Raw genomic sequence first — 18,749 nt, 5'->3', positions numbered from 1 at the left:
CACAGGGCAACGCATGACACATACTCAGTGTATTTGTGTATTTGTTAATCAATAGATGATGATTGGCTGTATTGAAATAAGAAAGTAAAAATAAAGATGTTTGAGGCCTTTTAAAGATTGTGTCTCATTTAGTGCCGCAAATAAAGATTATTTTCACTATCGATTAATCAGATTATTTTCTACATTAATCGATTCATTATTTAATCTATAGGAAAAAAAGTGAAACTTGCTCATCATAATTTACCAGGAAGCGACATCTTCAGATGCCTTTTTGACAAAAAAAAAAAAAAAGCGTAAAATCCTCACATGAGAAGCTGAGACCAGAAAATATTTTCATTGAAAATGACTTAAACCAATAAACGATGATCAAAATAGTTGCCTGTTAAGTCTCTTGTGATCGACTCCTGTATTAATTGACTAGTCGTTGCAGCTCTGGTCTCAGTTATAGCTTGCCTCCCAGAGAGCACTAAGAAGTTTATATATTTATATATGGAGAATGTTTTTTGGTCTCAACATCTCCAGTTTGAGTTGGCGCCCCGTCATGTGACTGTCATTGTGTTTTGTGTCTGAACTGTCCATTATAAAAAAACACAAACCAACAAATATAAGAAACGACAACCAAAAAATGCCCAGTGAAACCTTGACTTTAACTGGAGGAAACAAGATACATGGGTGGGTGTTGACGGAAAAATAAAAGATATTACTGTCTCTACTTGTATTGGCTGAACTCATTCTCAAAAATATAAACTTTCTAGTAAATAAAATAGATAAATCAATATGGTGTATTACCAATCCAGTGAGCCAGTTCATCAGTCCCATTGTGCTGTAGTTGTAGACATGTTTTGCAGGTTTCCCAGCAACATGAATTCAATTTGCAGCCATTGCAGCCATTAGATGAGATGATAAAACCATGTGGGATTGAATATTTCTTGATTTTTCTCTTGCCCCTTTTTCTTATTTTTGGAAACATCCTTTCCTTCCTTTGTTACTCGGGGTTAGCTAATTCACATTGTACTTGGACAGCCTGTTAAGACTTTGGTTATTTGCTGGACAGTTGGATGGATCTGTAGCTACAGGCAGTGTGAAGAAGTAAAAGGCCTGTGTATCTCCTGGGACACACAGGCTTTGCAGAGGAGGTTATCTGCCTGGCCCTGCCTGCAGTGCTTTAAAAGGCCGCTGGATGAATGGCAGGCTTTGCCACGGATGCTGCCAGGGTTTTGTGATGGTTTCTTTTCTTTATGTTGTTTTTGCTCCTGTCTCCTGTGGCCTTTCCTCCATGCCAGACCTCTCAATGGCTTTTCTGCTCCTTGTCCCCTGGAGTGATGCTGCAGTATCACTTGACTTAGGTGACAGTGGTAATACCCAGACAGAATAAAAGCGCAAAAAAGCTCTTCCTTTACCTTTACAGCTGACCTTCAAATGTGTCTCAAGTGAATCTTGCATCCCTCTGATGATGAAAGCATTTAAGGTAGCACAGTGATCATTGAACCATCACTGCAATGACCAAGGTTCAACCCCTAATTGGTGATCCTTCAGGCTTTACTGTTATTTCTCGTACCATGCATACTCCCTACTATTTCTCCAGCAACAGGCTTTTGTTCTCCAAACAGTACAGTATTTTACGTTTCTGAGTGTAAAGTGAGACCGAGCAGGTCTTTGGCTGCACAGAGCCTCCTGCCAGAAACTGATTTGGGTTGTTGGTTTAAATCAGGCACAGATGTCTGTTTAACCATGGTCTATTATACCATTAAATGTGTCCCAGCTGGCTTTCCCACTGGCTATGTCCTTGATTTTAACATGGTCTTTATTTACAGTAGAGATGAGTGCAATCAATACAACTGATTTAGCTAAAAATCAATATCTGTGTGGCTGCTACTTCCTGCAATGCTTGTCATTTTTACCTCTTTTTGGGAACAACTAAGGACATCAATGTGTTTCTGTGGTTTGAGTGTTAAAGGCTGAGAGAGGAGAGGGAGCGGTTGTATGTTGAATGTCCAGTAGGAAGAAGCTGCAGAAGGGGAAACAGAACATGATCCTCGTTGCAAAGAAAAACTTTTCATTCTTCCAGATGGAACAACTTCTTCTGTTTCTGTTCAGCTTTGCATAGATGTATATAGTCAAGTTCGTTTAGTGATAAAACATTTAACCAAAGTGCAACACAGATACAGACACAAACTTAGTTATAGGTCACAAACCTGAAAACTATGCAGGCCCAAATGACAAAGAAAACTAATTTTGAGGTTGAATTTATAGTTTTTATTAGTGGGGACACGTCTAATGTTATGAGGGCGGTTGTTCTGTGGAACAGCTCACAGATTTAGGTAATAAGACCATAGAGACCTAAAGGAGATTTTCAGGGTTTAAAAGTTGTGATCCTGTCCACTGAGTTTCTTAAGAAAAAAAAGGGAAGATTTAGGAAGGCCAATAAAAGCCAGCACAAGAGTAATGTAGTCTCTCTATTAAACCAGTGAGCAGCTGAGCAGCAGCACTTTGATCAAGATACAGGAATACAACTATACAAACTTGTACAGCACTGTTACTGTTACCATGCATAAGTGATGTTTTTCAGCGTTTTAGAATTCGGTTGTTTTTTACAGTTCAGGACTCGTATAACAAGTCTGAGGGCAAAGCATCAAACAGAATTTAGCAAAAAATCAAAAGTGCACTAGAATTGCGATTTTATGACATTTGAATGGCGTCTTTTTAGTGGTATCATGTTACCCCCTTCAGCTGGAGGACTTCGTGAGTCATGGTGGGAAAGGAAGCGAACTGCAAATTTAAAAACAAAAAGTAAAACTAGTTAACTCTGAGGTGAACTGATGATACACAGCAGACAACCAGGTACAGGTGTCGGTGTGTTGCAGGTTGGTAAATGAGACATATCTCCTGGGTGTTCTGCAGCCATCGAAGCCAAATCCATTCGCTTCTTCGTGGTCACAACCCCATCAAAGTGTCAAACCAAATCTGATTCTGTTTCCTGTATCCTGCCAGCCACTGTCGCTAGCAGGGCTAAAAATACTGTTATCTTCCACCAGTCAAGTAGGCTTATGTTTTTTGGTGTCTTTCTATTTCCAGACAAGTCATTTAGTTGCTTATATAATATGACACTGAGTCCTAGGGTGCAGCCTCAGCTCCCACACAGCATTGTGCGTGTCTCTGAATCAGATATTCAATCTCTGTAATTGAAATGGATGGAGTAATTCTGCTGTGGCCTTCCCTCAGGTTTTTGTTGTGTGTCTGTGTGTGTGTGTGTGTGTGTGTGCGCGCATGTGTGAGGAGTTAGGGAGGGGAGGTAGGGGTTGGATTTGGTTGCGTCTGAAATGATGTAAATCACACTCTGCACAGAGGTGGGTGGGACATAGACAAGGGAGCACTGCAGCAGCTGAAATGGAAGTATCCATCACATGAATCTACACACACACACACACACACACACACACACACACACCTTGTAGCCGTGTGTTGTGAGCACTCATCTCCTGAGCTGTTGTTAAAGAACCTTGAGCCTGCATCCACATTAATTAATCATCTACACACACTGAACAACAGTTCTGCGCCCAGGCTTTTAACCCCAGCCCTCCACAGCTTAGGGCAACACACTGCAGCGGCACCGCCCATCTTCCTGATAGCTGTGTGTGAATAAACACACACCTACACACAGTCTCATAGACACAAACACACTCCTCATAGTCTGCCAGGTCCCCGAACGCTCCCACAAAATTAACAGCTAAACTCACTCTTGAGGCTCTGTGCATCTTGTGTTTGCTGTTATTGTCACAGGTTTGCCTCACATCCCTCCTTTCTGTATCACTGTCAGGTTTTCAACATACGCACACACACACATTAGTGAAGCGTGGTAATGTCTTTCACTGTAACCTTGACAAAAAGTGTTGACGCTTGAGTATCTTGAAGCAGAAGCCAAGAGGTTAATGCACTTTAGAGATGTGTACGTGTGTGTCCGTGTGTGTGTGCGCATGCTTTCTGCCTACGATAACATGATTAGCTGAAGTCTTAGCCATCAGTTTTCCCTCACCTCACCTCCTCTCCGTGACCTCTCGCAAAATACAGTGTAGACTGAACGTCAGGGCGGTAGTTGGGGCTAAATGGGATCACTAGCAAAGCTGAGGGTGTTGAGACCTGGATCAAATAGTAGGATTAAGGATTAGACCTGGAGTTTGCATTGAGTTAACATTACGATATGGGACACACTGGAGCCCTTTTTCTATCTTGGGCTGAGAGAAGCAGTGAGCTGGGGAGAAAAATTCAGGAAGGGATTTTTTTTTTTTTTTAAGACTAAATTTTCATAAGATGAGAGCAGCCTTCAGATTTTTAAATATCAATGACACTTTGACTGCTGTCATTCTTTTTAAGGCTGCTGCTGCTATTTTTGAGCTGAAGCTCCTGAGTCAGTGCGTACTGCCAATATTCAATTATCTCCACCAGTAAAGAAGAAGAGGAAGAGGTCATGTTTTCTCTCTGCCTGTTTATATGTATATCAGGATATCTCTCATGGTGTTTGGTGCATTTCACAACACTAGATTAACTGATTGCAGGAGTTCATTCAATTTGATCAGGTACTGATGTTTCCACAGGTAAACAACTGTTGTGTTTTAGTCATAATTATCATCCTGTGTTCATTTGCTCTTGGGGAAATGTGGGACTTGATTGCTTTCTCTGGCTATTCTGTAAGTCAAGACATTTTAGAAACAAGCTCTATGGATCAGTGTTATGGAAGATGTTGTGAGGCATTTGAGATGCAGAGTTGGTTGTCTTCCTCTATGATACCAATGCCACCATGTCTGTCACGTGTGGCCATTATCGGGCTGAGATGATGTGGTCTGATCCTGGAGGAACTCTGCTGGTGCTGTACACATAATCAGTTTCACAGTAAACATATTGCATCAAAAAAATACCCAGAACTACCTCGTGACCAATCACTCTATCACCTAAGCATCAGCTAAGAAGCTAAGCTACCATTACCTGACATCTTTATCCTCTTACATCAATTGATTTGGCACCTACACTCCCAGTCACAGCTTCTGGTCCAGGAGGTGTTCAGGCTGAGAGAAAGAGAGGGAGATGACATCCAATAAGGGTTCCTAAACTGAACCAATGATGATGCAATCATATGAACTTCATCTTAACCACTAGGTCAATATCATCAACAACTCGTTTTAAGGTTACTGTTGTCATTTGAAGTTGAAACCTAATCGACAAAACTAAAGAGAACACAGCGGAGGGGAGCCCGGAATAACAGTGAAAGGAAGATACAAAAGCGTCACCAAGGAGCTCAGTGTGACCCACAGCTGGAGGGCACAGCTGAATGTTGAGGTCACGCTTTGTGTTCAGATTGTGTGCATGATGTAATCCACATGACATTTATTGTTGTTTGCCTTTTTCTTCCGAAAGCAAATAAACCCACATCTACAACTCTCTCAAAATATCACAGTTTAGTTAAAGCAGTGATCAAATGGAATACAAAAAGCTTTTCACAGGCACGTTCAGCGCATGGTAATTATTATACTGGAAAGCATGATGTAATAAAGGTGATGAATTTCAGTGCAGAAGGTTTTGTTTTTTTTGTATATAACAATGTTACATCCTGACAATTGCTTTAATTGAAAATGTTTATGCTTTTAGCAATCTAATTTGCATTCAAGGTCAACTTACTACCTTTTTTCAGACCTTTCATTCTCATGGTATTCATCTTAACAAAAAAAAAAATACAAAAAAATGTGTCTTTCATCCTGCTTTTTATGTTTTCATGGCACTGATATATTAATAACTGAAACCAGAAAAAATAGGTGTGCAAAGCTGCAGCAGAACATAGTGAGATAAATATAAACATAAATTGATTAATGTCAAACAACATATACAAAACCTCAGACAAATCAAATTTATCATGAATGTGCCAGATCTTCCCCAAAATTTAATGTGTGTTCTTCCCCGGTCCCATGACCCATCCCTCCATCAAGTTCGGAGCAAATCAGCTCATTACTTTTTGTGTAATCCCGCTCACGAATAAACAGACACGGGTGAAAACATAACCTCCGTTGCGGAAGTAAGAAATATTAAGATATTGCAACACATTACAGAGTGCTCCTCCAAAATAAGATGGATACAGTTGGGGAAGAGATTCAAAGGGATCACTGTAGGCTTATTGCTTAATCCCTGTTCTCTTCACAATAACAGATAAACACACACACACACACATACACACACACACACACACACACACACACAGTTGTTATTCCACCTACTTTTTATGGATTCAAAATGCTATATCTTCCTTTCAGCAAAGCCTGAAGACTGTAGAGATCATGTTTGCATTTTGACCTCTGTCCACACAATCAGTGGTGTGAGAGCGAGTGAGAGACAGCAGCAATCACTCAGCACCCTCCCACATCGCAGCATCACAGATTACAACTCTGTCTTTGCAGCCTGATTGCATGAAGTGAAGGGTATGTCGTTCTGGTCCAAACAGTGCATCATTCCACTGTCTGACACTCACACACAGAGCAGGGGAAGACGTGAGAATGCAGTAAGTTAGTGTCGTTATTGACCAGTCATATATGCAATAAGACCAGCTGTCAACACTCAATTGCAGTAGAATAACACATAACAGTACATGAAAGTCCAGAGGATAAGCCAGGCATGAGTGTGTGTGCTTTTGTGCACTGCATTATTTTTTAATTCATCCATCACTTCCTTCTTCACTCATTTTCTGAGAGGGGAAGGAACTCAAAGATGACGGAAAAGGAAAAAGAGAAGGAAGCACTGAAAAGAGAAAGAAGAACTGACTGAAGAATTGATGCAAGAGTCCTGGAGGAAGAAAAGGGTGTGAAGCTCATAAATGTGAAGGAAAACAATGGAAGACGGAGAAAAGATTGATGCGTAGCTCATTAGAGGCCAAGTGGACGTTGGAAGAGGAGCAACTGGATGGATTTTTTTTCAAGGCACACAGGGATGGAGGGACTGAAAGTTTTTGTTAATGACTTTTGGACCTCTAGTCTCCCATTTTTCTGCCTTCCTTTCCCATCCATCCTTATTCTCTGTCTGGGAACAGAAAGGTAATGATTCTTGTCTTCTCAGGACACCAGCTCTTTCATTTTTCATCTCTCCACCCATTTCTCCCCTTCCCATGTTCTGCTTTATAGGTTATGTCAAAAAAATGTGGAACATCATTCTCTTGTACTCCTGGTAACATTTGACAGCATCAGCAGGGGTGATCTGTAGGGTTTGTCTTACCTTTATTTCCTGAAGTATCACAACAGATGAGAATATGCTGCAATCACCCTGTGAGGCAAAATAACATTTTCTTGTTCATAATCTTGAATTCACAAGGACGAGATTGCTTTGCAACATTTTGACTTTTTGCAACCTCTCTTGAAAATACCTTGCATTCAATAGCCTCACCTCTGACACACATCACTGTGATTAACAACAAGATCGAGACATATGTGATAACCACAAAATTGAATAGCTCTGAACGGCTGGGGATGACTGTAACGACCGTGCACTTACTGCACCCTGGTATCAACTGCCGGGAAAAAAGTGAGGTAGTCTTCCACTTCAAATGAATGCTGGGAGTAAAGGACACTTAGCAGGAGGCAGGTTCACACTCACAACCAACAGTGGAGTAAGTGGAGCTTTTGCCGGGATTACTAAATACCAAGCGGCAACCTCTAGGGGTGAACAATGAAACCAACACGGAAGTGCCAAAAAGCTGCAGTTCCTCTAATTGCCACTTGAGTCTAGCTCCAAAAGTGAGTCAATCCCCATAGACTCCCATGTTAAAAGGTCAAATTTTACAGTAGAAATAAACATGTTCACAGCCTGGTACAAAAAACTTTTGGTCTCTACGGCTAATTTCCTCACTCACCCATTTAAATTTTAGTGAGACTTAAAGTCCTGCATAATTGAGGGCATGCTGCTTTGAGTGACAGGTCGGTGAGGTTAAATTTGCCACAAACCGGCATGCAGATGTTTCCTAAACGCCTCAAATTCAGATATGAATGAGTAGGCTAGCTAGGCTAGCTAGGCACTCATAGAGGTGTGTTGCCAAAAATGAGATAGTTTGAAAAGTGGGAAATAAGGTGTCCTAAAATATTGAGTGATTTTATCTACCTGGGCTGGTGTGAATCTACCTGGGCAGGTCTTAATGTACCTGAGGTGGTCTTAATCTACCTGGGCAAGTCTTAATATACCTGGGCAGGTCTTAATCTACTTGGGAAAGTCTTAATCTGCATGGGTGGGTCTATATGTACCTGGGCAGGCTTAATCTACCTGGCCTGGTCTTAATGTACCTGGGCTGGTCGTAATGTACCTGGGAAAGTCTTAATCTACCAGGGAAGCACTTCATCTACTTTGGTAGGGTCTTAACGTACTTGGGCGGGTCTTAATCTACCTGGGTAGGCCACCTGGGCACATTGTGAGACAATGGGCCCCCTGGTCACAGACATACAAAAGACCCCCTTACTATCCTCTGTAGGAGTAACACACACAGTCTGAAAGGTTCTGTGTCTCTTTGTGGTTCCTTTGGGTCCCTGGGCCCCTGGTCCTGTGCCGGTCGCTCCATTCAGTAATTGATCCCTGCAAAAGTGGCATCATCACATGGGTTTTGTCTGACCAGCAGAAAAACCCAAAATCACTCAGTTTACAATGATATTAAACAGGAAAAAGTAACAAATCATCACATTTTCAGAAGTCAGGGAATTTTTGACATTTTGGCTTCAAAATTAACTTAAGTGATTCATTGATTGTCAGAATTGTTGCCAATCGCTTTTCTGTTGATTTACAAATTGTTGCAGCTCTAGAGGCAGACGAGGCTTGTTGTTGTGGGTGGAAACACGGCTGTTTGTGGTTTTCTGGAAAGAACTTTTACAAATGTAAGAATTCTCCCAGTGTGACAAGCCAACCACCTACAGCAAATATCATAAGGCCTGTCCTCCCCTACTGCTCCTTCTTTACAGAAGCATCTTAGAGCCTCTCCTCCTCCGCTACCACTCATGCTTTGCAGCAGCATCAGAGACGCTGCCCTCTGCTGAGCCATCTGCTACCTCACCATGCTCACAGCCGCTAACAGAAACAAAATCTTCAGCAGCACACACATCATCTCCAAGATCACTGGACTTGGCTCTCGGCTGAATCCCATCTCAATTTTTATAACCTTTCCATCTGGACACAGACACATATCCCAGATCTGGTAACAAGCTGATTTTAGCAGATTCTTGGTGCTCCTTGTCATCATGGCCCTGCACAAGCTGTCTCACCAATATCACAGATCTTTTTATTTAAAGCCCCAATCTGTGAGCAGTGTCATCTGCATGCTTTATGAAGGGACTAATGTTTTAACAATTCGTATAATAGATTAATGGTCAAGATGGATAAATGACCAAGAAGATGATGAAGTAAACAATCTACTGCAGCAACTAATGATTGTTTTTTTAAACAATCAATTAATCTGGTTTGATTGATGTTGTGAACAAATGTTTGGTCTTTCTCTTGGTCAAAAACAAAAAAAAAAATGGTTTGTTTTGTCTGACCAACAGTTCCACACTACACCACACTGAATATTGATTCAAAGTCATGCATGACCAAGGACAACGGCAAAGCCTCTCATGTGACAAGCTGGTACTGAACTTGCATGTTTGGCACTTCTGCTCGAAATGATTAATTGATTTTCAAAGTAGTCAGAGATTAATTTTCTGTGAATAATGGGTTATTCCACTAATTGTGTCAGCTCTTGACTTATCTACTCCAACCAAACTAACATTTTCCTTTTCAAGTCCCGTTAGAACAACCATGGCTCTCCATCATGGCAGAATAAAAAAAAAAAACCCTCACCCCTTTTCTTCACTGAAAATGTTCCCCTCATGGAGATACAGCAACCAAAACTTACCATTAGATGTTTTTTTACGTTGCACTGGAGTGACAGCTTCGTGCAAAACTTTCATATTTTCACAAAATTAGATGCAGTCAGTAGAAGCCAATGAATGGATCACAAATTATAATGAACATCTCTCTTTTTAATGTTCCGTATCTCATAATGATGACTGAAATATTTAAATTGATATGGTAAAAATATCACTCATTTAATTCCGGAATGTCTAATTAGTTTTGAGGTTTGAGCAGCAACAAAATTCTGCAGTTTTCAAAAAATGAAAATGAAAATAAGTAAGAATTTGTTTCCATATAGTTATATATAGAGAATAACAATAACATACAATCAGCAGTCTGTTCAAAATTCAAATTGTACAACTTTTGGGACATAGTTTCTAGAAATATATATGTTTAAATACAAATACATGAAATATGTATGTACATTCAAAAATATTTTCCCCAGCAAAAGAACAAAAATCATGCAAACCTTTCGCTTTCTCTCAAATTTCTTGTATTTTTCTATATTTAATATTAGTATTCCAGTCACCATTTGACCATCTGTGTCTCTCACATTATGCACACACACACACACACACACATAGACAGACACACATACACACACAGATTCAGGAAGAGCAATGAGGGGGAAGGAAGCACAGTGACAAGACAATGGACAGGAGTAAAGTGTCTTGTCCTCTCTTTGTCGCCCTGGGGGCTTCAATGGAGCGAAAATGTGAGAGGGATGAAAAACAGGAAGGACAAGTGACTGTATCTGCTGACACCTCCATTTACATGCTCTGTGTTTCTGTAGCATGGCTTGAGGGAATGTATTGAAAAATATGAGACGACTAATAAATGCGCTTAGTCGGCTGATGGCCTTTTGTTAAAAGTTTGGGACACTTGCACAGATATGTGCAATTCTTCCTTTACTTCCTTGTCACTATCATCTGACAGTCTAACCTTCTTTTTTTTAAAACAGTAGTTTGATTCCAAGATCGATACTGCTCATATCTGTGAGGCGATTTGCTTAGCTTAGCTTAGCTTAGCTTAGAGTAACGAACGAAAGCAGGGTGGAAACAGCTGGCCTGGTTCTGTGTGAATACACATATATTTCGTCTCGTCTTGGCGTCTCCCGCTTATCCGGATCCGGGTCGCGGGGGCAGCAGCCTCAACAGAGAGGTCCAGACGGCCCTCTCCCCAGCCACTTCCGCCAGTTCCTCCGTTTTTTAAATCCGTACAAAAACAGAGATCATGAGTTGCCAGATACAGTTGCTGGGACGTGTTTTAATATAGGTTATTCTACAGTTAAATTCGTACCAAACCTGGCAACCTCACTGTGAGGAATCAGCAGGTCAAGGCGCCCGAATGTTGTTTGTCAAGAAATAGATTCAGCATGAAACTACCAACAAACCGCAACAAATTCTTTTTGTTGTTATATATCTTTCCTGCTTCGAGTCTTAATATTAAGCTAGGCTAATCGCCTCTGACCTCAGTGTTACAAGTGTGGTATCGATCTTCTCTTCTCTCGGAAAGCAAACAAACAAACCCGTACCATCTGCAGCAGTTCACTACTCCACATCGGGTTAAATACCATTATTTCATCTGTAAGGTTTGTAATCAAAATCATCCTCATAGCGATTCACAGTTGATAGAATTGTCATCTTGCTGTGGTGATTTTAAGAAATAATAGTCACAGTGAGCACAGTACTATGTCGTTTTGATGGACAACAGTGGCTCTGTGCCTCCAGATGATTCAGCATTGTGTTTAATGGAAAGCTTTTAGCTGCTGCTTAATCCTCACACCACTTACACAGAGATATAAACCAACAGATTCACACAATATCAATCCAGCATCTTACTGGCATTCTGACACTACTTTGTGGCCTTTTCAAACGTCCTCTCCTCTGACTCGGACTGTTTTTCTAGCCTTATTATTGTTTCAGAATTTTCCCTCCTCATTGTTTTTCATTCTACTGTTACTCCCTGCCCTCTCTCTGAAGGTTGGCCTCCTGAGGGTGATTTATTAATGTTTTCATTTCTGCTCTCTCTGTCTTACTTATTGTAATGTTCCATTTTTTTTTTCTTCACCTCCCCATCTTCCATTTCTGTCTTTTTACATTTTCCTTCTCACCTCAGAGTGGCCACACGGCTGCAACAGAGGAGGTCCTGTGTTTATAACAAGTATGTGAGGACTAAAAGCTTTTTGCAGAGGTGCCCTGTGCTACATGCGTAATGCTTTACTGAGCTCTCTGACACAAACACAGACTAAGGTGTTGGAGTGTTGTTGGATTCATTAGGGGGTTTGGGTAATGACGGCGCTGAAATGATGGTTTGTATCTCTGTGTGTCTTCCCCCCTGCTATGAGGCTAATCACTAGAGATGAGCAGTACTCCCGACGTTTCATCAGTGCTGATAATCGCTGCCTCTCACCATCTGTCGAGCAAAAATAATTTATTCAACCTCCAAACTCAACTCTTCGCGTCTGCTGTTTGTTCAGTGCTTTTTCAGCGAGACTGCTGCCAACACCTGTTGTCATTCATACTTATGAAATGAATGGTATTCTGACAAATAAGCTTTTAACATTTCAATGAACTTCATGGGGAGTTTCTGCTTGTTTATAGAAGTTAAATTTAAAGGTTTTTATTTTATCCACCTTCCTTCCCAGCATTCTGTTTTTTTCAGCAGACAGATTATATGTAAAATACACTATTGACAACACAGCAGCCAGCGTCACTTTCTCCACGTCTAATGCTCTGTATCTATATGTGTCTCTTGCAGGAAGTATAAAAGGAGCAACAATTGTGGATGCTCTGGATACCCTCTATATCATGGAAATGTTTGAAGAATTTGATGCTGCCACTGATTGGGTAGAGAAGAACCTCGACTTTAATGTGGTAAGTAATGTAAGTGTATGTGTGTTTGTGCCCTTGTGATGATGGAGTCATAATTCACTCAACAAAGGCTTGAATCATTGATGGCAGTCGTTGATAGGAGCCTTGAAAACCCAGCTCTTGACCCAGGTGGCACCTTCATTAACATTCATTCAGGTTGATGAGAGTTAAATGAGAGAGTCTGATTGTTTACCGAAGAAACAATCAAGATCAAGATATGTGAACAGCAAGAGATGAGGACACCGTGTCTGACATCCAGATGCACAAATGACTCAGCAGGTATTACACAGACTTTGACTGAGTCCAGCTTGCAACTTTCATCCACATCTTATGGCATTTCTTAGCAGATGGAGCTGCTCATTTGTCCTGGAGATGGTTTAGTTGGCATCAACATTTCCATGACATCTGAGCAACTCCACCTACTGAGGAAAGCTTCAAAAACATCAAGTACCAGGGCCTTCATTTACCTCAGCAGCAGAGAAAACCAGGCCTTTATCTTGACAGGCTTATATTGTCATTTTCCTATAGCAAAGAAAAGTTGGAAGAATTAATGTATGAAAACATTATTTGTTCTAAGAACAGAAACTCATTGGTAGTCTATGGAAACGGATATTAGATTGAATTTATTGTGTGAGCTTTTGTTGTAGGTAATTCCACCCTCTGTTGTGGTTTTTCATTTTACCCAGCCTTCATTAGTGACTGACCTTTATTTGTTTATGCTGGCCATGCCCCTAGCTATTATTTGGGATTGGGCCATTATTTGAATACCAGCTTTTATATGAGAATTTACGGTAAGTTGGACCTTGTGAAGATGCTGTTCATTTATATTTGACCATTTGGGTATGAGTTTCCTCCAAAACAGCATATGGAAGCGATGCCTGTTCACTCGCCGACTTCCTGGGTATCAGGCTATCCCCAGCAGCGCTTGAGTGAAACATATAATACTGGTAGTTTTCAGTTAAAACATGAAAGTAATCCCAAATCTAGATCACCACCTGTCTGCTGAGCTTCAGCCAAATTCATCTGTAACATTTGGAGAAATGTTGCTGGCTATGGAGTCATAGGAGTGCCATAAAAAGAATACATTTTTTTATAATTCAATTTTTTACATAAATGTTTACTGTGTGTTGTAATGTGTCCTCGAGTGCCTTGCCTATAAATAAAATATATTATTATTGTTGTTATTATTATCATTATTATTATTACTATAAAATCTGTCAAAGAACAAGAAAATAAATGTGGAAATACAAACAATTAATAAAATAATAAATAATACATTTTTAAAAAATCCTTTTCCCAATTGCTTTTGCTCTTCCTTTAAACAAAAGCAATTGGTAAAAGCATTTTTTAAATTCTTTCATTAATTCTTCTCACATTCCCCATTTTTTTATTTACTTATTTATTCTTTTATTTACATTTGTTTATATTTCCACATTTATTTTCTTATTCTTTTTTAGACTTATGCTTTTTTTATGGCACTCCTGTGACTGACAGACGCATAAAGAGGGAAAACATAATCTGCGTCCCACTTCTGTGTAGTTCTGAGGAGGGAAATAGTTTGATTAGAGAAAAGCAGGTCTGGTTGTTTAATGTCAATATATGGGAGGAAATCGGTCTGTTGAGTGAAACATGGCGAATGTCTGGAGTATCTGTATTTTGTTGTCTGCTGTATGTGTGATCAATCAAAAGTATATGTGATTTGTGTCACATCCTGCCATCACTTTGATTTAAACAAGTTTTCATTCTACATTACCCAGAACAATACGCACATTTTTCTTCTCATAACAACACAAAGAAACAACCAAACTTTTTTTTTTTTTTTGAAAACTCCTTGCCAAGGATATATGCTTTAACACAGGGCTCCCTTTATAGTATAATAGAGAAAATACATAATTACACTGGTTTCTTGATGCTAGGTGATTCAAACAAAGCACAGAGACTCGCTAGTTATTTTATTGGGACATTTAATGGCTGTGATTCAGTTGAACACTTCAGTCTTTATGTAAGAGACCTAATGTATGAAGTAGTCTTAAAATAAACTTTATACTGAGACGTGACAGGATGAGCATGGAGATGTCTGACTCAGTTTCACCACATGTAGGTCAGTGTAAATGAACTGTAATACAGACGGCTTTCGATAGCAGCCTTAACTTGGATGTTAGAGGAAGTGTGTGTGTGTGTGTGTGTATGAAAAATGGCCTTGATGTTGCTGCACTTAGCCATCCGCCTGTTTAAGCTGAGTCATTGGTGTGTGTGTGTGTGCGCGCGCGTGCGTGCGTGCGTGCGTGCGTGCGTGCGTGCGTGTGTGTGTGTGCGTGTGTGTGTGCGCGTTAAAATACAAGAAAACATTCCATTAAAAATGTATTTTCACAAATTATTTCAACTTGAAGGAGTCCAGAGAAAAACACAAGTTAGATAATTGTGCTTTCTTTTTTCACCACACTAACTTGTGCTCATAAGACATCATAAACACGTGATGATTAGTATAATCAAGCTGTAATATCATAAACATAATAAGCTCAAAATTGCTGGGTGTTAATATTTTATGTGGTGAATGTATCCTTAATGACATGATATAAAACATAATGAAATTTCCTGATGCCTGGAAGATTACGTTATAAGAAACAATTTTCAAGGCCTCTAATGGGCTCTGCTCGTAATGGATCACAATGCACTTAATGCTTTATTAAAGTTAGTGAAACCATTTTTTTTTCTGAGATGTTTTCATTACGACAGATTTCTGTCTCTGTAACTCGACTCGATGAGCTGCGAATGTGTCAGTTACAGAAAAACTCATGTAAATAGAGGATTTTCATATCTTAAAATCAGATTTGAGGAAGACAATGAGCATGACCACAAGATTCAAAGTGGTGTGTGTGTGTGTGTGTGTGTGTGTGTGTGTGTGTGTAGACAGGAAATGAGTGTATTGACTCTGATCCCTCCTCCTAGAGTGTTATCACTAAAACCCTGAGGGAGAATGCCAAAAACATGTCTAATAGATCCATACATGAGTCTATTACTGTTTACTTCTTAGTGTGAGAGTGCACACACACACGCACAAATAAAAGCACATTCAAACACTGCTGTATGAGTAGGAATCAAACTCTTGCTGTGTTTAATATCAGTTTATAAATGTGGAGAGATGTGTAAGCACGGTTTTAATTTGCTTAGCATCTACATACACACACGCGCACACACACAAATGCAAATACAGTACACACACACACACACACACACAGTTCAAGCTTGTAATTAATAACAGTATAGATGTTTTAAAAACATATTACTCACAAAAGTTAAAAATCTAGAGCAGTGAATCTAACGTAGAGAAACTTATCCATGTGATGAATAAAAGGTTACCATGTGTTGTAGGAGTGGATGTTTTTCTGTTCTAATTTCTGAAGGACTGCTGTGCTTTTTTCTGATGAGCTTAATGACACAGGAACATGTAGATATTTCTGTGCAAAAATACACACACTTTGCCCCTTTCCTTTGAAGTTTGCCTTGGTTGTAGAACCATCCTCATTATAATATCCCTGTTAAGAGCTGCTCATTAAGGAGGAGCAGAAAAACAGTTTCTTTGTCTTTCCTCTAGTGTAGTTGTGACTGTGGATGTGTCTCTGTGTACAGATATCCGTTTATGTGACTGAGGTCTGATTCTAAGGCCAAAGAATATACCATGCTAACATGATAAAAACATCCCAGTGCTGTAGCTAATTACACTTTCAGATCAGCTTCAGTCCTACTGTACTCTATCCAAAACTGTTTGAGTTTTTTAGTTGCTTCTATTCACTTGTGGAGGTTTTTGCCAGACAGGAATATTCAGTGCCACCGCTTTGTGCAGCATCCTCCCTTATTCACAGTATTTACCAGAAGTTGTCCTGTCACTCAAACAGCACTGTCACAGCAGGAGGCCCATTGTTTTCTGAACTGCTCTGCTCATTTGCTGAGGTTGCATAACTTCGAGACCTAAAGCTTCCTTAAATGCTCCACATTTTGTGCACTTTGTGCAACAGGTGCATCTTAATAGGAAGGCTCTGGAAGACTGTTAATGTGAAACCAGTCTGGGAGGGGTTGAAAATGTCAACAAGGTTAGCTAATGTCAATAAGGTTCTCAAAAGGTTTTCCTCTCTTATTTTAGAAAGTTTTTCAAACCATTAAAGGTCCCATATTTTATACTATTTTATATAGTGTTTAATTCAAAGTTTTGATCCATAAGAAGATATAAAAACCATCTCAATGTAGTTTTACATATCCTCTCTCAAGATTCACTGTGGAGCTCTAGTAACAACAGGTCGGCGAGCCAATCAGAAGAGAGGATTCTCTGAGCCTCTCTTCTGATTGGTTGACTGTTTTCTGAGTGAGCCAATAAAAATATAGCAGATTTCAGGTAAACACTCAGAGAAACCAAATCCTGCAAGGTTAGAAGGTGGGTCCAGGTGGGCGGGGCTTGGTGCATGGCTGAGAGTGGTGACTGCTTTGTTGTGACATCACAATGTTACAGAAGTTGTGAGGACTCGTTTTAAGGCTCAGTTTCTGAATACAGGCTAGACTGAGCACTTTGATGCTTTCACAGTATTAATACAGAACCTACACCTGCTTTGTAATCAAAAAAGACATGAACATCTACCTTTATACTGCATGGGACGTTTAAAAGAGACAAATGGGGCCTCATCACATTTGACTGAGCAAGACAAATGAGATGAAATCACAAAACAGGGACTGATGTTTTGTCTTACGAAGGATGATTAACTTTTAGTGACTCGAGTGAAATCATTCAGGAAAGTAGGTCTTAGATATACAGTACATACATTCTCAGAGGAAAATCCTGCCATTGAGCTTGTAGGACACTTTAAATGAAGGCACAGTCACCTTGAGTTTGGCGATGTATCATATTTAGACGTGCAAACCTTGGAGACCCAGAAAAGAAGGAAAGAAAGACTTACTGAAGACTTATGAATACAGAGGTGATGACAGCAGCCAGGAATGTGTCTCTCTGGACATGAAGTAGCAAATGGGACGTTAGAAATGACAAAATCCAGATACAGTATACATAATGTTTGTGCAGCATGACTACATCAATACAGGAGTCCCTAAGCAAAGTACAAAGGTACTTAGTGGCTTTGAATTGTCAGTAAACACACCAAAATACAATAAAATGACAGCAGTTTGTCATAGTTTTGTGCTCCTTTGAGTCACTTTTCAGTTAAATGTTAATGTGGGTTTAAAGTAGAGACAATAACTGACATGACTTCAGCATTATTCTCTAGTCTTGAAGGTACAATGACTTTTCTTTTGTTTTTTTTTTGCCAGCATTGCAAAACCTGAGAAAACATGATTATAACTCCAACACTTCACTCAGAGTCCCAGTGCAGGAGCCACACGGGTCACTGCCATTTTTTTCTCTCTACCCAAGCAGCTAAGCAACACTTTTAAATCTATTTAAAGCCAGAGAGCAGGAGCACAAGGTTTATCACACTCCTGAGACGTCTTCTGTCAGAACTCAAATGCTCTGAAACACAACTCAGGATTTAAGATATAAAGAGGACGATGGGTAAAAACCGTAATGTAATGAAAAACTATGGTTTTAATGTAAGCTCTTATGACCGGCTGCGCAGCTTGTCCAGTGACACAACTAGCCAATTGCAAAATAAATCATACACTTTCATCTAAAGAGGTCTAGCTGGAACATTACCTCATCTTGCTACAACCATTAAATAGTTCTGTTAGGAAAAGGCCGTGCTTAGTCAGTTTCCTGTGCTCTCTGTAATGGATTAAATGTTGCCACATCAGGAGACTCCACTCCTCGCCTGCCAACCTCGTCAGGCCTTCTTGCAGGAATGAGACGACGTCACACAACTGCTGACTCGAAGGGTCATTGTTGAACAGTTTAAAGTAGTGATGGCTGCTGAAGGCAGTGGCACAACACACTGCCGTCAATGTTTACTCAAGAATACAATATTTAGAGCTGAAATA

General features: G+C 40.0%; 1 protein-coding gene across 1 annotated transcript in view; it reads left to right on the top strand.

Annotated features, from left to right (window-relative positions):
- Window positions 1-18,749, top strand: part of man1a1 (mannosidase alpha class 1A member 1) — a 139,784-nt gene that overhangs the window by 45,058 nt on the left and 75,977 nt on the right. Inside the window, exon 3 of the mRNA XM_022766746.1 lies at window positions 12,661-12,776. Coding sequence (XP_022622467.1) covers window positions 12,661-12,776 — 116 coding nt within the window. The remainder of the gene's footprint in view (window positions 1-12,660; window positions 12,777-18,749) is intronic.

This window comes from Seriola dumerili, unplaced genomic scaffold (genome assembly GCF_002260705.1).
Source record: "Seriola dumerili isolate Sdu_G_001 unplaced genomic scaffold, Sdu_1.0 BDQW01000025.1, whole genome shotgun sequence".
In the NCBI taxonomy this organism is placed as follows: Eukaryota; Metazoa; Chordata; class Actinopteri; order Carangiformes; family Carangidae; genus Seriola; species Seriola dumerili.
Note: the sequence above shows the minus strand (reverse complement) of the source record. Positions and strands in the feature narration are given on the sequence as shown.